Source organism: Corvus brachyrhynchos, unplaced genomic scaffold (assembly GCF_000691975.1).
Source record: "Corvus brachyrhynchos isolate BGI_N302 unplaced genomic scaffold, ASM69197v1 scaffold34, whole genome shotgun sequence".
Lineage (NCBI taxonomy): Eukaryota > Metazoa > Chordata > Aves > Passeriformes > Corvidae > Corvus > Corvus brachyrhynchos.
In genome coordinates, this window is record NW_008238126.1 from 5,237,927 (window position 1) to 5,256,664 (window position 18,738).

At 38.8% G+C, this 18,738-nt stretch overlaps 2 protein-coding genes across 3 annotated transcripts in view; one reads left to right on the forward strand and one right to left on the reverse strand.

The window, feature by feature from the left end:
- LOC103615038 (protein zyg-11 homolog B) overlaps positions 1-10,968 on the forward strand; it is a 19,201-nt gene extending 8,233 nt beyond the window's left edge. The window contains exons 4-14 of one of the 2 annotated variants that reach the window (XM_017733473.1): positions 1,952-2,092; positions 3,324-3,500; positions 3,667-3,731; positions 4,310-4,409; positions 4,490-4,540; positions 5,065-5,226; positions 5,334-5,381; positions 6,005-6,202; positions 6,296-6,348; positions 6,591-6,688; positions 8,957-10,968. In XM_017733473.1, coding sequence (XP_017588962.1) covers positions 1,952-2,092; positions 3,324-3,500; positions 3,667-3,731; positions 4,310-4,409; positions 4,490-4,540; positions 5,065-5,226; positions 5,334-5,381; positions 6,005-6,202; positions 6,296-6,348; positions 6,591-6,688; positions 8,957-9,147 — 1,284 coding nt within the window. In that variant the 3' untranslated portion in view covers positions 9,148-10,968. The remainder of the gene's footprint in view (positions 1-1,951; positions 2,093-3,323; positions 3,501-3,666; positions 3,732-4,309; positions 4,410-4,489; positions 4,541-5,064; positions 5,227-5,333; positions 5,382-6,004; positions 6,203-6,295; positions 6,349-6,590; positions 6,689-8,956) is intronic. The other variant, XM_017733474.1, reaches the window with a different exon arrangement.
- A 1,169-nt stretch (positions 10,969-12,137) lies between these two features.
- ECHDC2 (enoyl-CoA hydratase domain containing 2) lies at positions 12,138-18,728 on the reverse strand. Its single transcript, XM_008633043.2, has 9 exons — positions 17,318-18,728; positions 16,614-16,701; positions 16,214-16,300; positions 14,971-15,063; positions 14,332-14,388; positions 13,757-13,944; positions 13,260-13,310; positions 12,862-12,909; positions 12,138-12,399 (listed from the first exon to the last, which is right to left on the reverse strand). Exons 1-9 carry the CDS (start codon positions 17,366-17,368, stop codon positions 12,322-12,324), a joined length of 741 nt encoding a protein of 246 aa, XP_008631265.1. The 5' UTR covers positions 17,369-18,728; the 3' UTR covers positions 12,138-12,321.
- Positions 18,729-18,738: the final 10 nt, after the last annotated feature.

Below are 18,738 nucleotides of genomic sequence, written 5' to 3' on the forward strand. Positions count from 1 at the left end.
TAGGGAAAATAGAACTAATCATTTGTAACAACTGTGTGTCTGTGTTTTGGAAGGAGGCTGTAGGTTCATTTTTTTTTAACTGTTAATTACTGGATTTAGGTGAAATTCCTACTTAATTTTGATGCAAACTGCTAAAGTTACGTAATACTGTATATATACATATACTTGTAAGAAGCATCTGTTTTCTGTGCCTTTTCAATGAACCTTAGATCCTGATTTAGCATATCTAAGGGAGCTGAACTTTGTCTGGTCTGAATTCACTTACCGGGATAATATTCTCTGTATTCCAGACAGTATCTGGCATAAGTCAGCTTTGTGTAAGGGGTGGAGGTAGGATTTGCATGAGCTTTGAGCAGGTCGTGATTAACACGGTAGATACAATAAAGCTGAATAACTCAGCTGCTGTTACGCTCCATCACCAGTGCTATTTCCTCTTACGATATTTCTACCCATCTTGAAAGGTCTTCTGGTGATGAATACAACACCTAAGAAGCAATAACTTAGGAAAGACTTCCTCTTCTTCAACAAACCCTCAATTACTTACCCCCTTAGGATGAGATGATGTTTTCTGAAGTGCATTTATTTATCTTTTTGAGGCAGGCAACAAGACATCATTCCCTGTTCTGTAGAATCCAAATGCAGTTATTGGAGAATGAGTGGGTTAGAATTAATTTTAAAAAATACGTTTTAGACATGTCAGTGGTATATCATCTTTGACACTGAGTTTTCTTTTCTGCTGTGCCTTGAAGATGTTGGAAGCTGCAGAAGGAATGAGGAAGAGAGCCTAATGTGTCCATAGTTTAGTGTATCTCCTGTGCAAGTTGAGTTTTCCACTTCAGTTTTAAAATTCAAAATGTTCTTGTTATACGCAAGCGGAGTAACACAGCTACACAATTTGGTATTTTTTTTCCCCTGAAATATTTGACAGTTGTTAAGAGCCAGGTCTCTTGAGTACTTAGTTGTCACAGCTGATAGCAAAGTGTCTGAATGTTGAAATGCATAGTTGGAGAAAGCAAGTTCCCGTTTGGTGTGATGAAGTACAGCATCAGGAGGTTATACCTCATGTTTGGTATAAAATAATACAATGTAATCCCTGCTGTTCAGAATGCGTGCTTCATCGAATTGTCTGTGCCATGAAAAGGCAGGAAGGAAGAAGGTTCTAGTAATGTGAAAGTCACAATAGACTTGTGGCAGTGTGGTTAGCAAAATGCAGTTTGCATTATTTCTTTTTTTTTTTTTTTTGGTGGCCTAAATTCATTAGTAACTCTACTGAAATATTCAACTGCTTAGTCTAAATACTGTTTAAGAGTAAACAAGACACAGAACTCTTGGAAACAGCAGAGGTAAAATATTACTGTCTTTACAGCAGCCCTGTGAAATTTGATTATGAACACTAGGCAGATCTTATAGCTGAGAACATTAAGCTAAGTGGAAATTTTTCATGTAGGGTATAATTGGCTGCACAACATGTCAGTAAACAGGGTTGCCCTGTTCTCATCAGTGGAGAGTATGAAAAAAATCCAAGATGGTAGCAGTTTGCTCAGGCTGTAATAGATTCCTGATATCACAAGTTTCAAAGAAATATGCCTGTATACAATACTGAATGCACAGAATGTGACACTTTAATCTATGAACATTTTGGTTTTTTTGTATGTGCCATGTTAAGTAGAACAAATTGTGCATGCTGCCCTAAGAATTTTAAGAAACAGTGATTGCAGCAATGATTGATTAAATAGTAGGACTGAGGAACAAACCATCTTTGGTTATACAACTTACAGTTATAAACAGAGAAAATAATAAATGGAAAATAGAGCAGGCTGGCAATCATTTACTTACTAAAGGACTTGGCCAAATCACTGCCTTTGAAACTGCAGCTTTGCATTTTTTGATAATGAAACTTTGAAAGTAAAATGATGACATCTTGAACTAAAGATTATTTCTGTGTTCACAGGTGTCAGGAGAAGCAAATGAAACTCAGATTTCGGAAGCACTGAAGCGTTACAGTGAACGGGCCTTCTTTGTGAGAGAAGCACTCTTCCATTTATTCAGCCTGACGCATGTAATGGAAAAAACTAAGCCTGAAATTTTAAAGGTAAAATAATAGTTTTGATGATTCTTCTGTGCTGTTCCTGATCTCATTCCCAAAACCCTGATATAAATTAGTTTATAAGCTTTTAAGTTTTTGGTTGTGTTTTGTAAGATTCAAATTGTAATGTTAAATAAAAATAAAGAACTGTTTAAACAAGTGATGTAGAAGATGCCCTGTAGTGTTTTATGTTAGGCAAAATTGTTCTGTACTAATGGAAATTATCTAAATTTAGTAGCATGTAAATTAATTTTTTCACATAACGTTGAAAATGATATGAAATATTCTTCAGATGCTGAATTCTGTCATTAGATCATATCTGTTTGGGTTCAGATCAAAGGTCTGTCCAGTCCTATTCACCAGACACAGCAGTGCCTTCTGCTGATGCTCACAAAACAGTAATAATAAGGAAAGAATTCAGTGACAGTTGTCTCTACTATCACCCTCCAGTGTGGTAACAAGTGAATGGATATTGTTAGTGTTCTGTATGGGGCTGTAACCTGGAGCCTAGAAACTTCCTTAGAAATCCATTCTAGGCATTGGTTTTCCATGTCTAGAACACCAGTGATGGTTTGTTTTGTCGTGATCCTAAAAAGAGGCACCAGTAGGACACATGGTTTTTCTCTTTCTTATCCTCTTTGATCTTGAACAAGTGGCCTTAAATTTGCTGGCATCAATATCAAAAAGACTTTGTCAGTCAATAATCAACAAGAAAAATATTATTATTAGGTGATTAGTAGGTGAGATCACAATCAACATACATAGACAAAAATGTGATTCAGGAGGAAGCTGCAAAAGATCTATCCTGACCTAGCAGCTCTGGATGTGATTTGAAATGGCTCATCACCAAACAACAAGCCACTACATCGCTATCATTGCAGTGCAGACACTCTGTCCTGCTTCATTCACCTCTGAAAGGGTTTGGTGATTGCATCCCAGACTGGGTCTTTCTAGGAATTTCTTGCAGTCTGTGCAGCCTCTTCTTTGAGAGGTTGCTACAAGCTGTGCAAAAGGACTTGGAGCAGTAGAAACTGCCAGCTTTGTATCACTGAGCAGAAGGAAGTGTTATTCCTTGAGAATTAAAATTACACCAGATGGATTTCTCACTCAAGTACAAGGGAGGCAGGAATTGGGTGCTGTGAGTCATTGTTGTGGCCTCAAGCAGGAGGCAGATTGTTCTTGAGGTCTGTGTGCAAATGTGTGAGCAGCTAACGTGGGCCAAACTGCTGTGTTGCAGCTGGTGGTGATTGGCATGAGGAACCACCCGCTGAACCTGCCCGTGCAGCTGGCAGCGAGCGCCTGCGTCTTCAACCTGACCAAGCAGGACCTGGCGGCCGGAATGCCCGTGCGGCTCCTGGCAGATGTCACTCACCTGCTCCTCAAGGCCATGGAGCACTTCCCAAATCATCAGCAGGTACAAGGCAAAACTTCTCTGCTTTCTCTGGGATTCTGTCTTGTGGGTCTTAACAAAAGGTTTCTCCACGTGCCAGACCTCGTGGAAAAATGTTTAATGATTCATAGCAAGAAAGTGTTCTGAAATGTGTGTTTCTGATGAAGCAATTATTTTTCATTTCTCACAGCTGCAAAAGAATTGCCTTCTTTCACTATGCAGTGACAGAATCCTTCAGGATGTCCCATTTAACAGGCAAGTTTTAGATGTCAGTTAAAATGAGTTGTAGCATTGCAGAATATTTTTCTTCAGAAGCTTTGTTTCTGGTCCCAGTTTTGCTCAGTTTAAATCATTCCAGTGTGCTGAATTTATCTGGCCTATATTGTTTTAGGCCTGTTGACCCAAATATATACCATTGAGTATAGGTCTGAAAAAATCCTTTGCTATACAGGGTTTTTTTACTTCACCTGGACGGGTCTGTCACCAATTGCATGTAACAGAAATCAGGATTTCTCTGGGGTTGCTTTTTGCAGACATTTTTCTACTCAAATGTTTTGTCCAAATACTTTGAAGTGTGATGATCTGATGTTTCAGAAGATTGTGCCAAATTTTTCTTCCTTTCTTGGAAGCAATTCCTGTGCACTCTGATACATAATTAGAAGTCAGAGACCCTAAGTCAACATCTTAAAGCTGATAGAGGCTCATACAATACCTCCAATTTCACTATCTTTCTACTTTTGATGGTGTGAAGCATACTTCTGTTGTCTGTGTACATCTTTCCTTTACTAAGACTTACGAGACTTATGAAAATTAATTTTATTTTTAACCTCCAGGTTTGAAGCAGCCAAACTTGTTATGCAGTGGCTGTGTAATCATGAAGATCAAAACATGCAAAGGATGGCTGTAGCCATAATTTCCATTCTTGCTGCAAAGGTATGGAGTTAAGCTTCGGGATGACAGGATAACATTTCTCAAGTCTAAGAAATTGTTGATTTGGTTTTGTTTGTTTCCAGCTTTCAACAGAGCAAACAGCTCAACTTGGTGCAGAACTCTTCATTGTTAGGGTAAGTCAGATACTTTCCTGCCATCCCAGCTGTTCATACTAGCAGTATTCCTGAAGATACAAAGTAAACAGAAAGAGATAAAATTCTAAGAACATATTAACATGTATCCATGTGAAAATTGTTTAGAATGTAAGCAAGAGTGGAAAAAATTCACACAATTAATGCAAAGTAAAATAGCAAGACATATCTTGATTTGAAATTCATTGTTGAAGGTAAAAGATGCTCAGAAGGAGAATATTTGAAGTAAATACTGCTGTAAAGGTTCAGAGTTCTGTGGATGGCTTTGTGCCATCTGTAATAGCCCTACACATGTAATTACTGTAAAAACAAAGGAATTCCTTTAGCAGGCAGCCAGTTCAGAGGGGAGGTAAAAAGTTTAATAGCTGTTAAATTTTGTATAGTTTGACTCTAAACATATAGATCTTTACTCTGCATATAAATGACAGCTATGCATTGCCCAGTTAGTGCAGAAAGAAGCAGAGGAGCTAATACATACATTGATATTTTGATATTTTTCCCCCTAGCAACTTCTACAAATAGTTAAACAGAAAACAAATCAGAATCTTGTAGATACCACCCTCAAGTTCACACTGAGTGCACTTTGGAACCTCACTGATGAATCTCCAACGACGTGTCGGCACTTTATAGAAAATCAAGGGCTAGAACTTTTCATGAGAGTCTTAGAGGTGAGGAGGGGGAGCTTGGTGGTGGATTATCAACACAAGTTTATAATTAAAGCTGTGTCAATAATAATCATAAACGTTTACCTGGTGTTCGTTTCTTTTATCCACAGTCTTTTCCATCTGAATCATCCATCCAACAGAAAGTTCTTGGACTTCTGGTGAGATGAAAAAAGAAAAAAAAAAAGTCTGAAATATGTACTTTTAAAATTTAAATTTGAAAGGGTTTTTTTTTACTCTATGTTAATCTGAAAAATTCCCTAATATTTTTTACGTTCTTCTTTAATCCTTGTAGTGTATATTATTCACAATTTGTTTTTGGACTCTTCTGTGTTTCTTCGAGAGTTATATTGAAGTTGATGGTTACAGTAAATAAAAAGAGCTTTTAAGAAAGGAGAGTGTGGCTTCACATGAGTCCAAATGCAAAAAGTAGGTTAAAAGTCAGTGGAATGCAGAATTTTGCACTGCTGAAATTTTTTAAAATTGTGCTTGACAATGTTAAAAACAACCTTTGATTTAGTGTAATCTACCTGTTAATGGCATAAAATCACTTACAAGAAAACCTCTTTGTTTTGAAGCAAATTCCTGCATTAGACTGGAAAGGTTTCCTAAAGCAAAAGTAGTATTTTGGCATGTGGTGGTCAGCTGGATGTATGGAGGTCTCATCTGAGTGTTTATATGTGTCTACTCACACAATATAGTTCAAGTTTTTGTTTGTCTCCCTCACACAGTGATCTTTCTGTTGACGTTTTCTCTTTCTTTATGATTATTTTCCCCATTCCAGAATAACATAGCTGAAGTTAAAGAGCTCCATTCTGAATTGATGTGGAAGGACTTCATAGACCACATCAGTAAATTGTTGCACAGTGTGGAGGTGGAAGTCAGCTACTTTGCAGCAGGGATTATTGCTCATCTGATATCTCGAGGAGAGCAGGCCTGGACATTAAGTCGCAGCCAGAGGACATCTCTCCTTGAACAGCTGGTACAGAAATGATGGTGAATTTTATCATAGTCTTTTATATTTTTTTCAATGTTTGTATTTAACAATCAATGTTCTTGGTTCTGTATTTTACAGCATACTGCCATTTTGAATTGGCCAACCCCAGAATGTGAGATGGTGGCTTACAGGTAAGTATTGTCTTGTAATCAAGAGTTTGGAAAACAAAAAAAAAAGCATACCACGTATCTATTATATCTGATTTTTGCTAGCAATTCTCTTAAACGAGTTTTAGATGCAGCAGACCAGCCTCTTAATGTTTATCGATGTCCCCTGCAGTTAACATATGGCTGAATGAGCAGACATGTGACCTCTGAAGTAATAATATATAGTAGTAAAGCAAGTAACTGTTTCTCTCCTTTTTTTTTAATAGGTCTTTCAATCCGTTTTTTCCACTGCTTGGCTGTTTCATGACACCTGGTGTCCAGTTATGGGCAGTGTGGGCCATGCAGCACGTCTGCAGCAAAAATCGTATGTATTAAGAGAATATTACCCTTAAAATTCTCTTGTTTTGTATGTTAGTCACTAGCATGGAGTGGGAAAAATAAGAATTTCTGGGGTATTCACTCCTAATCATCTGAGAAACTACATTTGGGGCTTGGCTAAATGTGGCAGAAAGAGAGTAGTAAAAGTTCTTTACATCTCTTCTATTTACTGCAATTTTACTGTTAGATGCATAGTATTAATTCCAAAATGTGGATTTGTGAAGATTTAAGTACATTTTTTGCTTGCACATGTGTTTTTATTCAAATAAAATATGCAGATACTAATGATAGGCAACAAATTCCCTTTGAATTAAGAACAATGACCATAGCAGGTAGCAGTGTCTTACTAGTAGAACAGAAGCTATAGTTAGTCCTCATCTCTAATTGCTTTTTTGCACTAACTTGCTGTGACACAGAAGTCACTTTCTTAACCTGTCTTTCCTATCTGCAAAATGAGAAGTAGTAATGCACAGGTGTTGGAAAAGGAAATAAATCCCCCAACCATAACTAAATGTAGGAGGGGACTAACCTTCCTGGCTTTTAGTACTTTTTTTTTATTTCTTTGACAGAAATTTTTGGCATGCGTATGTCTAGATAAAGCAGATTTCTTCTGAAGTATTGAAAGTGTTTTCTGTGCCAGTTTTCAATCTCCTTGATGGCAGCATATCTAGGCTTGTTTATCTCTGTCCCATAAATCACTGTTTCTGCAGGGATAAGGCATCTATTCAGGACCAACCAATAACATGACATAATATATAAATGCACACACAACACTGTTTTGCTGCTCTTCATAGAGCTCATAAATATAATGAGCCACTGTTCCCAGGGTGCTGTCCAGAAATCTGTGAAGGTTTTCACATTGAAGTCAGACTGTTCTGACAAAGTTGTTTTACTGGTCAGACTCTGGATAACAGATTTTAATGTCTCTTTGTGTCTCGGTCCTGTTAACTTAGTGTTGTCCTATTTGTTCTATTTATTTTTGGTATATTGTCTGCCCTCACCTCTGAGCTTTTAACATGCTACTGCAGTTTGTATTGGCCTACTCCTGATCTGAGGCCAAGGCAGAATTCCTGAAGTTGAGTTCTGATGGTAATTGATGCCAGAGGCTTCTGGACAAAGTTGCAAAGAAACCACATGTTGCTGCCTGTCCCCAACAACCAAATGTTTGATAGCAAATGTAATAACCTACTCTGAGAGAAAATGTGTTTAATTCTGAAATATGAAGTATTTGGAAGGAAAATCTTCAACTTTTGGTGCTTGGCACCAAGAAAGCTTTTAGTAGTCCTGGAGAGGAGATGCTTTTTATTTTGATCCACTCCTACAGATGACAGTGTCAAATAGTCTAGAAGTAATTGGTTTTAAATTTTTTGTGTATTTTTTCTCCTTCTTCTGGTTGTCTATGTCGTAGTCACTCAATGAGGTAACCTAACTAAAATATAAGTAGCACTGCAGTAAATGTGATCCCCAGTGAAATGCCCAGTGTCAGCATTTAAACAAGTCTGGTGTTGCATCACTGAGATGAGTGGTGAAATTGGGCCCATCTGAGGTAACGCCCTGTGGGTTGCATTACAGTCATCCTGACCTTTCCATAACAACTTCTGGAGCTTGCACATTACATTCACCATACAGCTCTTTTTATAGCTGTTCCCTACTCTTAATAATGCTGCAGCTGATGGAGATGTGATTTCAACTTATTGAATTCCAGAATGTAAGTGGAAAAATCCCTGGAAAGGCATTCATAGCAGCTTATAACTAATTAGAGGCCGCCATCAATATATTTGGCAAACTATTGGAAGGAACTAGTTTGTATTCACTCTCCAAGCCTGGGCAAGTGATGTAGTGTATCTCATACCGTTTTTTGGTAACTGTTCTGTACCAAGGTTTTTGGGAAAGGTGCTGATATTTACATGGATACTCACAGACTCTATAGTGCATTTGATTCCCATTTCTTCTGGTTTATGTGCACTTTAAATGTGCACAGAGGAGGTGGGGGGAAGAGAGAATACATATTACAGAGCACTTTCCAGTCAGCTGACACAGACGTGGTAGGAGACCTGATTACAGTTGGAATCCTGCCCAAATAACTCTGTTGTGTTGTCACTTGTTGAAGTATTGATGCACTTCTGTGGACACTTTAGGGAATGTCTTAAATACTGCCTGGAGACAAAAGTGAATTTGAATCGGTGTTTACAGTATCTGCTACCTTTACCCTAGATAATTCTGTTTTTAACTCCCTTTTTATAATCTATTACAGCCGCCAGATACTGCAGCATGTTAATTGAAGAAGGTGGTTTGCAGCATTTGTACAACATCAAGGAAAATGTCCACACTGATCCCCATGTCCAAAGGATTGCAATTGCCATCCTGGATAGTTTAGAAAAACACATTATGCGCCATGGGAGACCACCACCATGTAGGAAACAGCAACAAACCAAACCAAACTGAAAGCTGCAGGTAGAGGAGTGTAAAGTATTGTCTCTGTAATAATCCTCTCTGATATGTGTGTAGTTGGAGTAACTTATAATATATTGGTCACCATTAAAGTGATTTGCTGGTAACTGTGGTACCCAAACCATGTGTGGTAACCTTGCTGAACGTCACCTTTAATGGCAACCTCGTACACAACTTGTAAAGGGTCACAGCTTGAGCTGGTCATGCCTGTAGGGCTAGTGCTGGCTACCAGGAGATGGAACTTGTACAGATTGATATGCACAGCTGAAAAGAAGACTTCAAGGAGTATCTTGTTTTGTGGCTTCTGGGCGAAAAGGTTATTCCATCCCTGTGACTGCTGTTCATAACACTGTTCACCAGTTTGGTGTTTGAATAGAACTGTGTGTGGTTGTGAGATCAACACTTACAGATTAAAACAAAAGTCCATGCATGCAGGTGACAGAGACTTGTAACTAAGGCGACCAAAATGTCCATTGTCTCTTAGCCCTTCTAGACCCAAATGGGGTCTTCAGCTTCCTTTTCCTTTTGCCTGCAAGCCATGTTCTTTTGTTTTCCTTACTGCTGGAACGATGCCTTTTACATTTCTCCAGAGTCCTCCCTGCTCCTGTCAAGGTGGGGACCAGCATCACATTCAGGGAAAGGGGAAACCCACTGAAGTAAAGCAGTAGAAACAGAACTAAAATGCGACAGTACTAAAAGGATGTTTGAAAATTTACATTTTAAACCAAGAATGGGGTTTTGTTGTTGTGTGGCTACTTTTGGTTGTGTGTGATATCTTTCTTTTGTTTTTAGAATACTGATGGGGATAGGAGAAAGCTCATTAGAGCAAAATAACTGACATGACTTCATCGTGGAGGGGGTTGCATGTACTCATAGAAGGCTGGGATATTTGGTCACCTTATTTATAAGAGACTAATGATTGCTCTCATTTTCTGTAAATATTCTGTCAGTATTGTGCAGTGAATTATATTTCCAAGCCGTCACAGTGAGTACAAAATATCACCCAATGTTCTATGTAAGCCCTGTGTCAATTGCATTGTTTTGTGGAGTGTGAAATTTTACATAAAGATGCTAATTGTATCAACTTTTTCTTTCTTGGTTACCTTTGGGTTTCAAACCATGTGTTGAATGAAACATATTGCACAGTGTACAGATGCCTGATACAATGCAAGTGATGGAAGCAAACTGCATGTCCATTCAAATTGAATTTAATTTCAGGTGTTGTTTTTGTTTATCTGCTTAGTCACCCTATTTCCGTGGCAACTGGTTGATATTCAGAGACTTCTGTAAATATTGGATAATTGAATTTAAAAAGAAAACTTATGTTTGGTACCTTACTAGCAGAGATGGCTTCTTCATGATGACCATATTTTACTATTTTTAAGTCCTTTCCCTCCCAACTCCCATCCTTCACATAAAAACACCACCTCTAATCTTCAATAACCTAATTATTATGTATTTCAGCAACTTCAAAAAGGTACTGATCCAGTAATTTAATCAGTGTTGTGTAATTGTTTTTTGTACAAGAGTATAATTTGGCTGGCATCATTTTCATCTGTGAATCTGATTATATACTGTTTTCTCAATTCCAACAGAAATTCAGCTGGCTGTAGCTTTGAATTATGAAGGTGGTTTAAAAATTAAAAACACCCTACAGGCTTTTACCCACCACCCTTCTGAGATGTCTGCTATGGGACTTCTATGGAATTTCCATTACATGAAATGGAAGACAAAACTTGTCAAAATTGGTGTCAATAGAATAATATAAATCAATTGCTACAAGGTTTTAAAATAAAGATGACAACTCTCCTTACAGTGCTGTCTTTTCCTAATAACAGGAGAACTTGCTGAAGCAACTTAACTTAAAAAAAACCCCCATAATCTACTCCTCTGTGCAGCACAAAATGCAGTGATGATACTGGCATCAGGCCAGGTGTCTGGGAGACATGTCACTTCACGAAGTTCTGCAACAGCAAGCACAGAGGTGCTAAATACCCATTTTCTTTTGCTCCCCCATGCTTCAGGCAATTAGTGAGCAGAATTCTTTCAAGCTGAAAACTCTGCATGCCTACAAGGTATGAATCCACTACACCTATTTGTACATGCCACTTATAGAAAGGTCTCTTCATCTTCCTGTGCAGCTTCAGGAGTTTCTGCCAGGGTAGAATAATTCTGGAAGCAACTTTTAAACTTTGTGTTCCGCCTGTGGCATTTGCCATCTTTTGCAAAGGCTGAAGATCCTGACTCTCCATTACCTTTGCAGATCTTTACACAGAAAACTTGTATGTGTATAATTTGGTAAGGTTCCCACACACTTTTGGCACAAGTGAAACTGTGGTTTGCTTTGATAATATCATAGCATGAAGTTCCAATGTGGTAAGCCACATTTTGTGAGTCTTACTTTGATAACCTATAAAGCATTTCCTAAAGCCACATTTGCTGACTAATTCACTTTTGCTTGAAAGCCCCAGTCTAGGGAAATAAGATGCTGTAGAGCTAAAGTGTGTGGCATGTTTTAGTGCTGGAGAAACTCAAAGCAGAGGGAGAAAATAACCTCAACTTCGAGTCAGGCAGCAGAGGAAAACAGGTGACAGAGGGATGATGTGCCCAGGGTGTCTGGCATAGACTGATGTGATGGCCTTGTGTATCTGTGCACATACAGGTGCTGTGTTTTCTCAAGCACTGGTTCCAAAGGGAGATGAGTTCAGGTGGCTGCAGTGAGTCAGTGCTGCACTACCCACAGCAGAGCTGGGCTGAAGGGCCACTGCTCTGTGCTAGTACTGCTTGTTCTGTCAAAGCAGTTGGAAGAGCACTGACACATCTTTATAAATTGAATTTCTCTCCAGTGTTTGTTTTTCCTGTTTAGATGTATGTTTTCTGCCCTTTTAAATTTGCTTATGCTGAGCCAAAGCTTCTCCATATTCCTTACTTGACATCTGTGTGAGAGCCATAACCACTGACTTCAGATGAACATGCTTTAAAGATCAGGTACAAAGTTAAATCTTTATTTGGAGGTTTGTACGGAAAAGTGATCCAGGGTAGTAGTTAGAAATGCAGTCCAAGGCAAGGAGTTAAGTGCACAGAATGGAGTCAAAAATAATCCTAAGAATCAGTGGATCCTCTTCAGTCCTGCTTTATCTCCATACCTTCAAGGGGAAGAAGGAGGTGTTATTTGCCAGTGAACCGAGGTGGTCGCTTCTCTCTGAAGGCAGCCATCCCTTCCTGACGATCTTTGGTGGGAATATTCTGCATTAGAAAAAAAAAAGAAAAGAAAGAGGTATGTTTTCCATTTACAAGTCTCATGTGTTTTTAAGTCCTGAGTAATTTAGCAGTAATAGTCTAAGACAAAGATTGCTTTTCTTTCAGTGATATACAAAGTTCTATGTTTTGCAATTAGGAAAAAAGAGGTTGTACTGTAACTCACAAGCAAAGCATCTAAGACAAAGACCATAAAACTATATAGGAAAATAGTTTTCCATAATCTTCATACTTCACCATCTTAAAATGCACTGACAGACCCATTATATGTAATATTGTAATACACTGTATTGTTCCATTAGCTGAGGAAGGTGCATGATCTCAAAATTTGCTGCAAAGAACTACAGAAGGAATTGTTTTGAATTTATTAAACTGACACCACTTATAAAGCTCATTCTATAACTAACATACAGTTGTTCCTTTCAGGAATTAATTCTGTAGGCAACTTACCTGGGCATAACACATCCCCTCAATAGCCATCCCTGATGCAATGTCAACCTGGGAAGGAGAGGAAAGGTGTGAGATTTGTCTGGAGTACAGCCCTCAAAGCTACTTTATAGCTCTCAAATCAATGAGAGCACTCAGTCACTGTCAATCAGTCAGTCATAGTAAGTGATCTTCACTCCAATATTAGAACTACAGTGTTAGCATCTGTAGAAAAAAAAAAATCCTGCCATATTAATTTTATCTTTAAAGAAAAATTTTTAAATCTCTGAAATGGTTTTAAATGCTAAATATATAGAAAGATTTTTATAACTCATCTGTTCTAAACATTTTTACTGTAGTAATTTTTAAGAGCTGCTCATCTTTTCAGTCACCTCAGTATTTAAAAAAAAAAGAATTATTACCTCCATTCCTTTGTTTATTGCCAGTTTTCCCATTTTCACAGCAAATGGTGCCTTTATTAAAAAAAACAAAACCGATAACAAATATTTTAAATAATTAAAATTCACATGAATTCATAATAGATGAATTGTATTATTATCGTAGCTCCAAATGACACTTTAGTCTGCAGAAATTTGCAGTAAGGTAATAACTATTTTAAAAAAATCAATTTGGTGTTGTCTGCAGTTCACAGATGTACACAGTGTGAGGTTTCAGCGTTTCCTGCAGGTCTGCATGGCTGCAGCTGGGGGGTGAAACTGTCCTGTGGGTTAAGGAGCTGGATGTTAATGCTTGTTCCTACAGAAACTGCATTCACGATAAGGGACAGACTTAAGAGACTTAAAGACCAGGAACCAAGACTTCAGTGTTTCAGAGAAAGGAATTTCAGGTGTTTGTTTGCTCTGTCTTAAGGGAAGCACAAACACCGTCTACACATTGGTCCCATGAACAATGCACTTACCTGGGGCAGGATTTCTTTAGCCAAAGTTAAAGCTCTCTGGTAAGCTGCATCTCCCTCGCTGTTCTGTGGCACTGAGTGATTTACCAACCCCATGGAGAAGGCCTGTTCTCCATCAATCTGTCTACCAGTGAAAATGAGTTCCTTTGCAAGACCTATGCCAACACATCTGGGCAGGCGCTGGGTTCCACCTTAGGACAACAGGAAAAACATCATTTTCTATTTCTGACAAATGCCCCTGTAATATTTTGTCTCCTTACAAAACCAGGGGGCTTAAAAAACAAAGGGATCATATGTTTCTTTAATAACTACTGGCTGAATATATCAACACTTTTGGAGGCTTCTGAAAGGCTTCAGTATTTTGATAAAAAAGGTGTAAAGGGACTAAATTCAGAGCAAGTCTGAAACAGAACTCCTGATTCATAAATCTCTTGTGTGACTGTAAGATGCTGCTTCTAATTTACATTCAGAACACTTCAAGTGCTCTAATGGAAAAATATTTACAATACAGCTGAGAAGGTGAGATTTAATGAATATTTATGAAGGCTTAATGAAGGTTAAGATGTAAAGAAGGTTACCTGCTCCAGGCAGAAGTCCTCGTGTGGTCTCAATAAGGCCCATTTTAGCTGATGAAGCTATTAAAAAAATAAATGTAGGGTTTGCTACATTTTGATTTGTATAACAACTTTTTCAGTTTTCCATACTGAACTGATCAATAAAACTGCCAATGCTGAACTGTAACTCCATTTCTCCAGATAGCCAGAAAGTCTGAATACTACAGTACTTAATCAATGTCCATTTCAAGTCTGTTGACCCCAATGTAGCAATTTTAGCTAGAAAAATGAACCTTTGGTCCCTACTAGATAAAATGTAATGGATGGAAGTGTGGAAACAGAAGAAGGAAGTCTTCCAGCCCAAAACGATTTAAGTTAAGAAGGTTAGATCTAGCCAAAGTGCTGATACAGTACTAAGTTACAGTAACTGTTTAATTCTAAATAGTTTTCTAAAGGAATCCTAACCTTATCTAAAAACAGCCTTTGCTTTTTAAGCATAGGAACTACTTTCCAAATAGTAACTAAATGTCACCATTTCTGGACAAATGCCTACTGTTTAAGTCCCTCTCAAGCTTCTGGATTCCATTAACAAACCACTGTTATGTAAGTTCTCTTTAAAAAACAGTCAATTACCAGGAGATTGCTACACTGAGCAACACAAACCTGCTACTCGAAGGTCACAGGCCAGGGCCAGCTCTAATCCACCACCCAAGGCGTAGCCATCAATTGCAGCAATCGTGGGCACAGGCAGGGCAGCTACAGAGAGAGCACAGATTGCACAGTTGTGTTCCAGAAGTTCTGTTTCACACGGTTCTGGAATTTAAAACCTGAAATTCTAAAGCTTTTAGTTCAAAATTGCTCAAGAACTCGTTTTCTTCTGCCACAAACTTTTGGTCTTGAAACAGTAAAAATGATCTTGCACTTCTCCCTTCTTTGTAAGAATGCAGAACATGCTTCTTTCATGCAAAGAAGCTTGCAAACACAAAGTAACTGCAATGCAAAACAGGATGAATTCTCTCCTTGCAAATTTATGACATGAATATTCACCTGTTGCAGTTAAACAGCCAAGGAAGAGACACCATCCCTAAGCCCTGTCACAAGGATGAGTTTTTGTGGTGCTTTTGTTATCCAAGGCTCCTGAAAACAGGAACAGTAAACACTGTTGAACTATGTTACCTCATAGTGAGGAACTTGATGTATCTGGAGATTAGCTTCTTGATACTTTTCTTAGATACTCAAGCAGCTGGGTGCAAACTTCAGACCTGAGCTAGTTCTCTGCTGTAACCACCCCTCTGACTGCTCCTGTGATTTTTTAAAAAAAAAATTTATTTTTTTGAAATTCCAATTCTGATTGGTATTTTAGACAGATTTCACTTTGGTATTTCTCTCTAGTGAGAGCAGAATAACTCATTAGTAGGGGAAGAAAATTAATTGCAGAAGTCCATATTCCTTTTGCAAAGAAAAAGAAAAGGGAGGTGGGGGGTGCTGTAGATACAAACCCCCCTGACATTTCACAGATCCATTTAGCAAATCCATTCATAGATTCAAATCCATGTTATTAGGTCCCTGCCGTATTATGAGTGTTTCTGAGCATGTACTGGAGGTGGGACAACCAACACAGCACTGCCTGCCAAGGATTCCACAGAAATGTGGAATAAACAAATGCTTTCTCAGAGCAGGTATTTATTACATAGGTGCGTACGTGCTTTGTTGTGGATTTGAAATGCATCTTGCCCTTGGAGTTGGTATTTAATTCTAATTGGATATTTGTTTTAGGCATAAGCTGAAGCCATTTGGAAAGCTACTCCTAGGTGGAATATCTGCTAGTCATCCCCTCCTAGAGTGTTTCTAAATGTTTCACTACAGGTGGTTTAGGATAAATTTTCCAACTGAGATAATCCTTTACCTATTTCATCCATGAGATTTCTCAGTCTTCTAACAAACTCTCCAACTTCTGCATCATCCATCTTTGCACGTTCCTTTAAGTCTGCTCCTAAATAAAGGAGAAAAAAGTCAGAATCCAGGAAAAGACATCTGAACTGTTCCCTCCTGTCCCTCTCAGAGAACAAGCCATTTAAAAAGTCTTGAAATACAGCACTCCAGTTAAGTAACGTCTGTGGAAGTTGGAGTGTGGACATTTGGGCTTGCAGCACTGATGGGGGTGCTCCTCTGTGCCCTTTTGACAGATTTATTTTAATTTTTCTTAGCACTCATTTTCAACTGCTTTTCTGCATGATCTGATCAGCACACAGCCTTAAGAGCCACCACATTTTTTGAGAATAGTTTGCAGTGTCTTTGCTACTCACCTGCACAGAACACTCCTTTCACCTCGCTCTTGAACACCACCACACGCACCTCCTCATCGAAGCGCAGCTGTTCCAGGGCACTGAACAGCTACGAGGGAGGGAGTGCAGATGAGAAGAACAGCTTTAGGCATGTGGATGTGTATATACACCTAAATCATAGCAAGCTCCAAATCTATGATAGAAGTGGGGGTTTTTTTCCCTGAAGGTTCCAGGAAATTCATGGAAATCATCTAAGTGGAACCTGCAGGTTTTTCCATGACAAACTCAGAATGACACATTTCCCCATCGCTTTTTTCCTTCCACTCAGAGATGGACTTTTGCTGTACCTAAAACTTCCCTTCCTGTCCAGCCATGAGCCAAACTTTCTCCAGGATGTGTCATCCTTCAACAGATCACCTGCTATGGTGTGACAACGAGTATGCTTTTGTTGTAAGGACATTAACTTGCATCTGAGTTAACTTCAATAAATTAACTTAAATTAGCTAACTTAAATAACCCGAATATCTCTGTCCACATCTGACGTTACTGCAGTAGCTATTATATCCCGTTTTTCTCCAGGTTCACCTGCCTTGCCCCAATGCCATCTCCCACTGCCCTTCATCATGAGATAAGATTTTTTTTTTTAGATTTCCCACAACTATTCTCATTGCAATTAGTTATTGATCATGGTTCCAAACACACTCACAGGCAAGGCCCATACTCACTTCATTTACAAATACTTTTCCCAGTGAATTTCTTGCGTGGGGTCGGTTCATTAAGATTTCAGCAATACCTTAGTAATAGGAGACAATTTCAGTTATACTTCATTTAGTTCTCTGACACAGTAATTTAACTGGGAATAATATCTGCATATGCTGCATCTTCTCCTTCCTGAAAATGCATATAAGTTATATTCTAAAACAATCAGTAATTTTAAAAGCAGAGGTGGCACACCATGTCTACAAAACCCAGTTATGCAGAACAACTGTAAAATACAGTAGCACTGTAGAAGACTATGAGTAAGCAGTCTTTTAAAAAATGAGTAGGACATCCAAGAACATGTAACTTAGAATCACTGCAGAAGTGGGGAAAAAAACCCCAAACAACAAACCAAAACCCAAACGATCCATCTTAGGTTTCTCTTTTGAATGTTACTTAATTTAGTTTTTTTACTGTGTTCAAGTACGTTCCTTAATGAAGGAAACCATCCTCTTGGGATTTCTGTGTGCATGAGAACAGCACAGACCTCTGTTCATGTTCCAGAACCATTTTGAAATTGCAGCTCCATTTAATTTCAACATTATAAGCTCATCAGCAGAAAGGACTCCAAGTTCCCAAGTCCAAGCAGAAAAATAAACCCACAACATCTACCGACTTCTCCTTTGCACATGTGATTTGTAAATTATTATCTAATGCCTTCTGTATGCTTTGGGGAGAAAAAACATCTCCCATTTCCTTGGCTGGACTTCTGCTCACTTCCCAGGCGTGAACATTGGAAGATGCTGTTGCTGGGCTATAGGTGCACAGCTGTATCTGGCACCGGCTTTGCTTGGTCTTTGTGCCCCGCTGGGAGGTCTCTTGTCTATCCCTGTGCCTATGTCAGTGGGAACCAGAGAGTTGTCACATTGAAACGGAGACGCAAGTGACAGCGAGCACCAGCAAAGGAATTCACAGCTGGTAACTACTTAATGTCTTTGTAACCAGCAAAATACCAAGAACTGATTATAAACTCTTGCAAGGGTTACACAAAAAGTAAATCCATTGGCCATCTGAACCAAACCTGAAACTGCTTCGTGGCTCTCATGTATAAATGTGCACAGGCATGCCCAGGTCCTGTCCTACCTTTATCACTGTACGTTAGTGCTGTTAGAAAAATCTAAAGTATGGAAACCGGAACTTCTTGCGTTGAGCTCTCCTGCACACATAACTTTTTTTAAAAAGTATCTAGAGAGTCATTCGGCAACAGCGTTCTTGAAAATAAGTATCAAGGCACAACTGAAAGCAAAACAACAGTGAGCGCCCCGGGCTCTGCAGGGCTGTCACCCCGGCTCGGGCAGCGCCGTGCTGGGAACACACGGCCCCGCTCACGCCAGGCCGGGCGCGGAGCTGTTTCCAGGAGGACCTGGCAGAACCAGAGCTGCTCTCA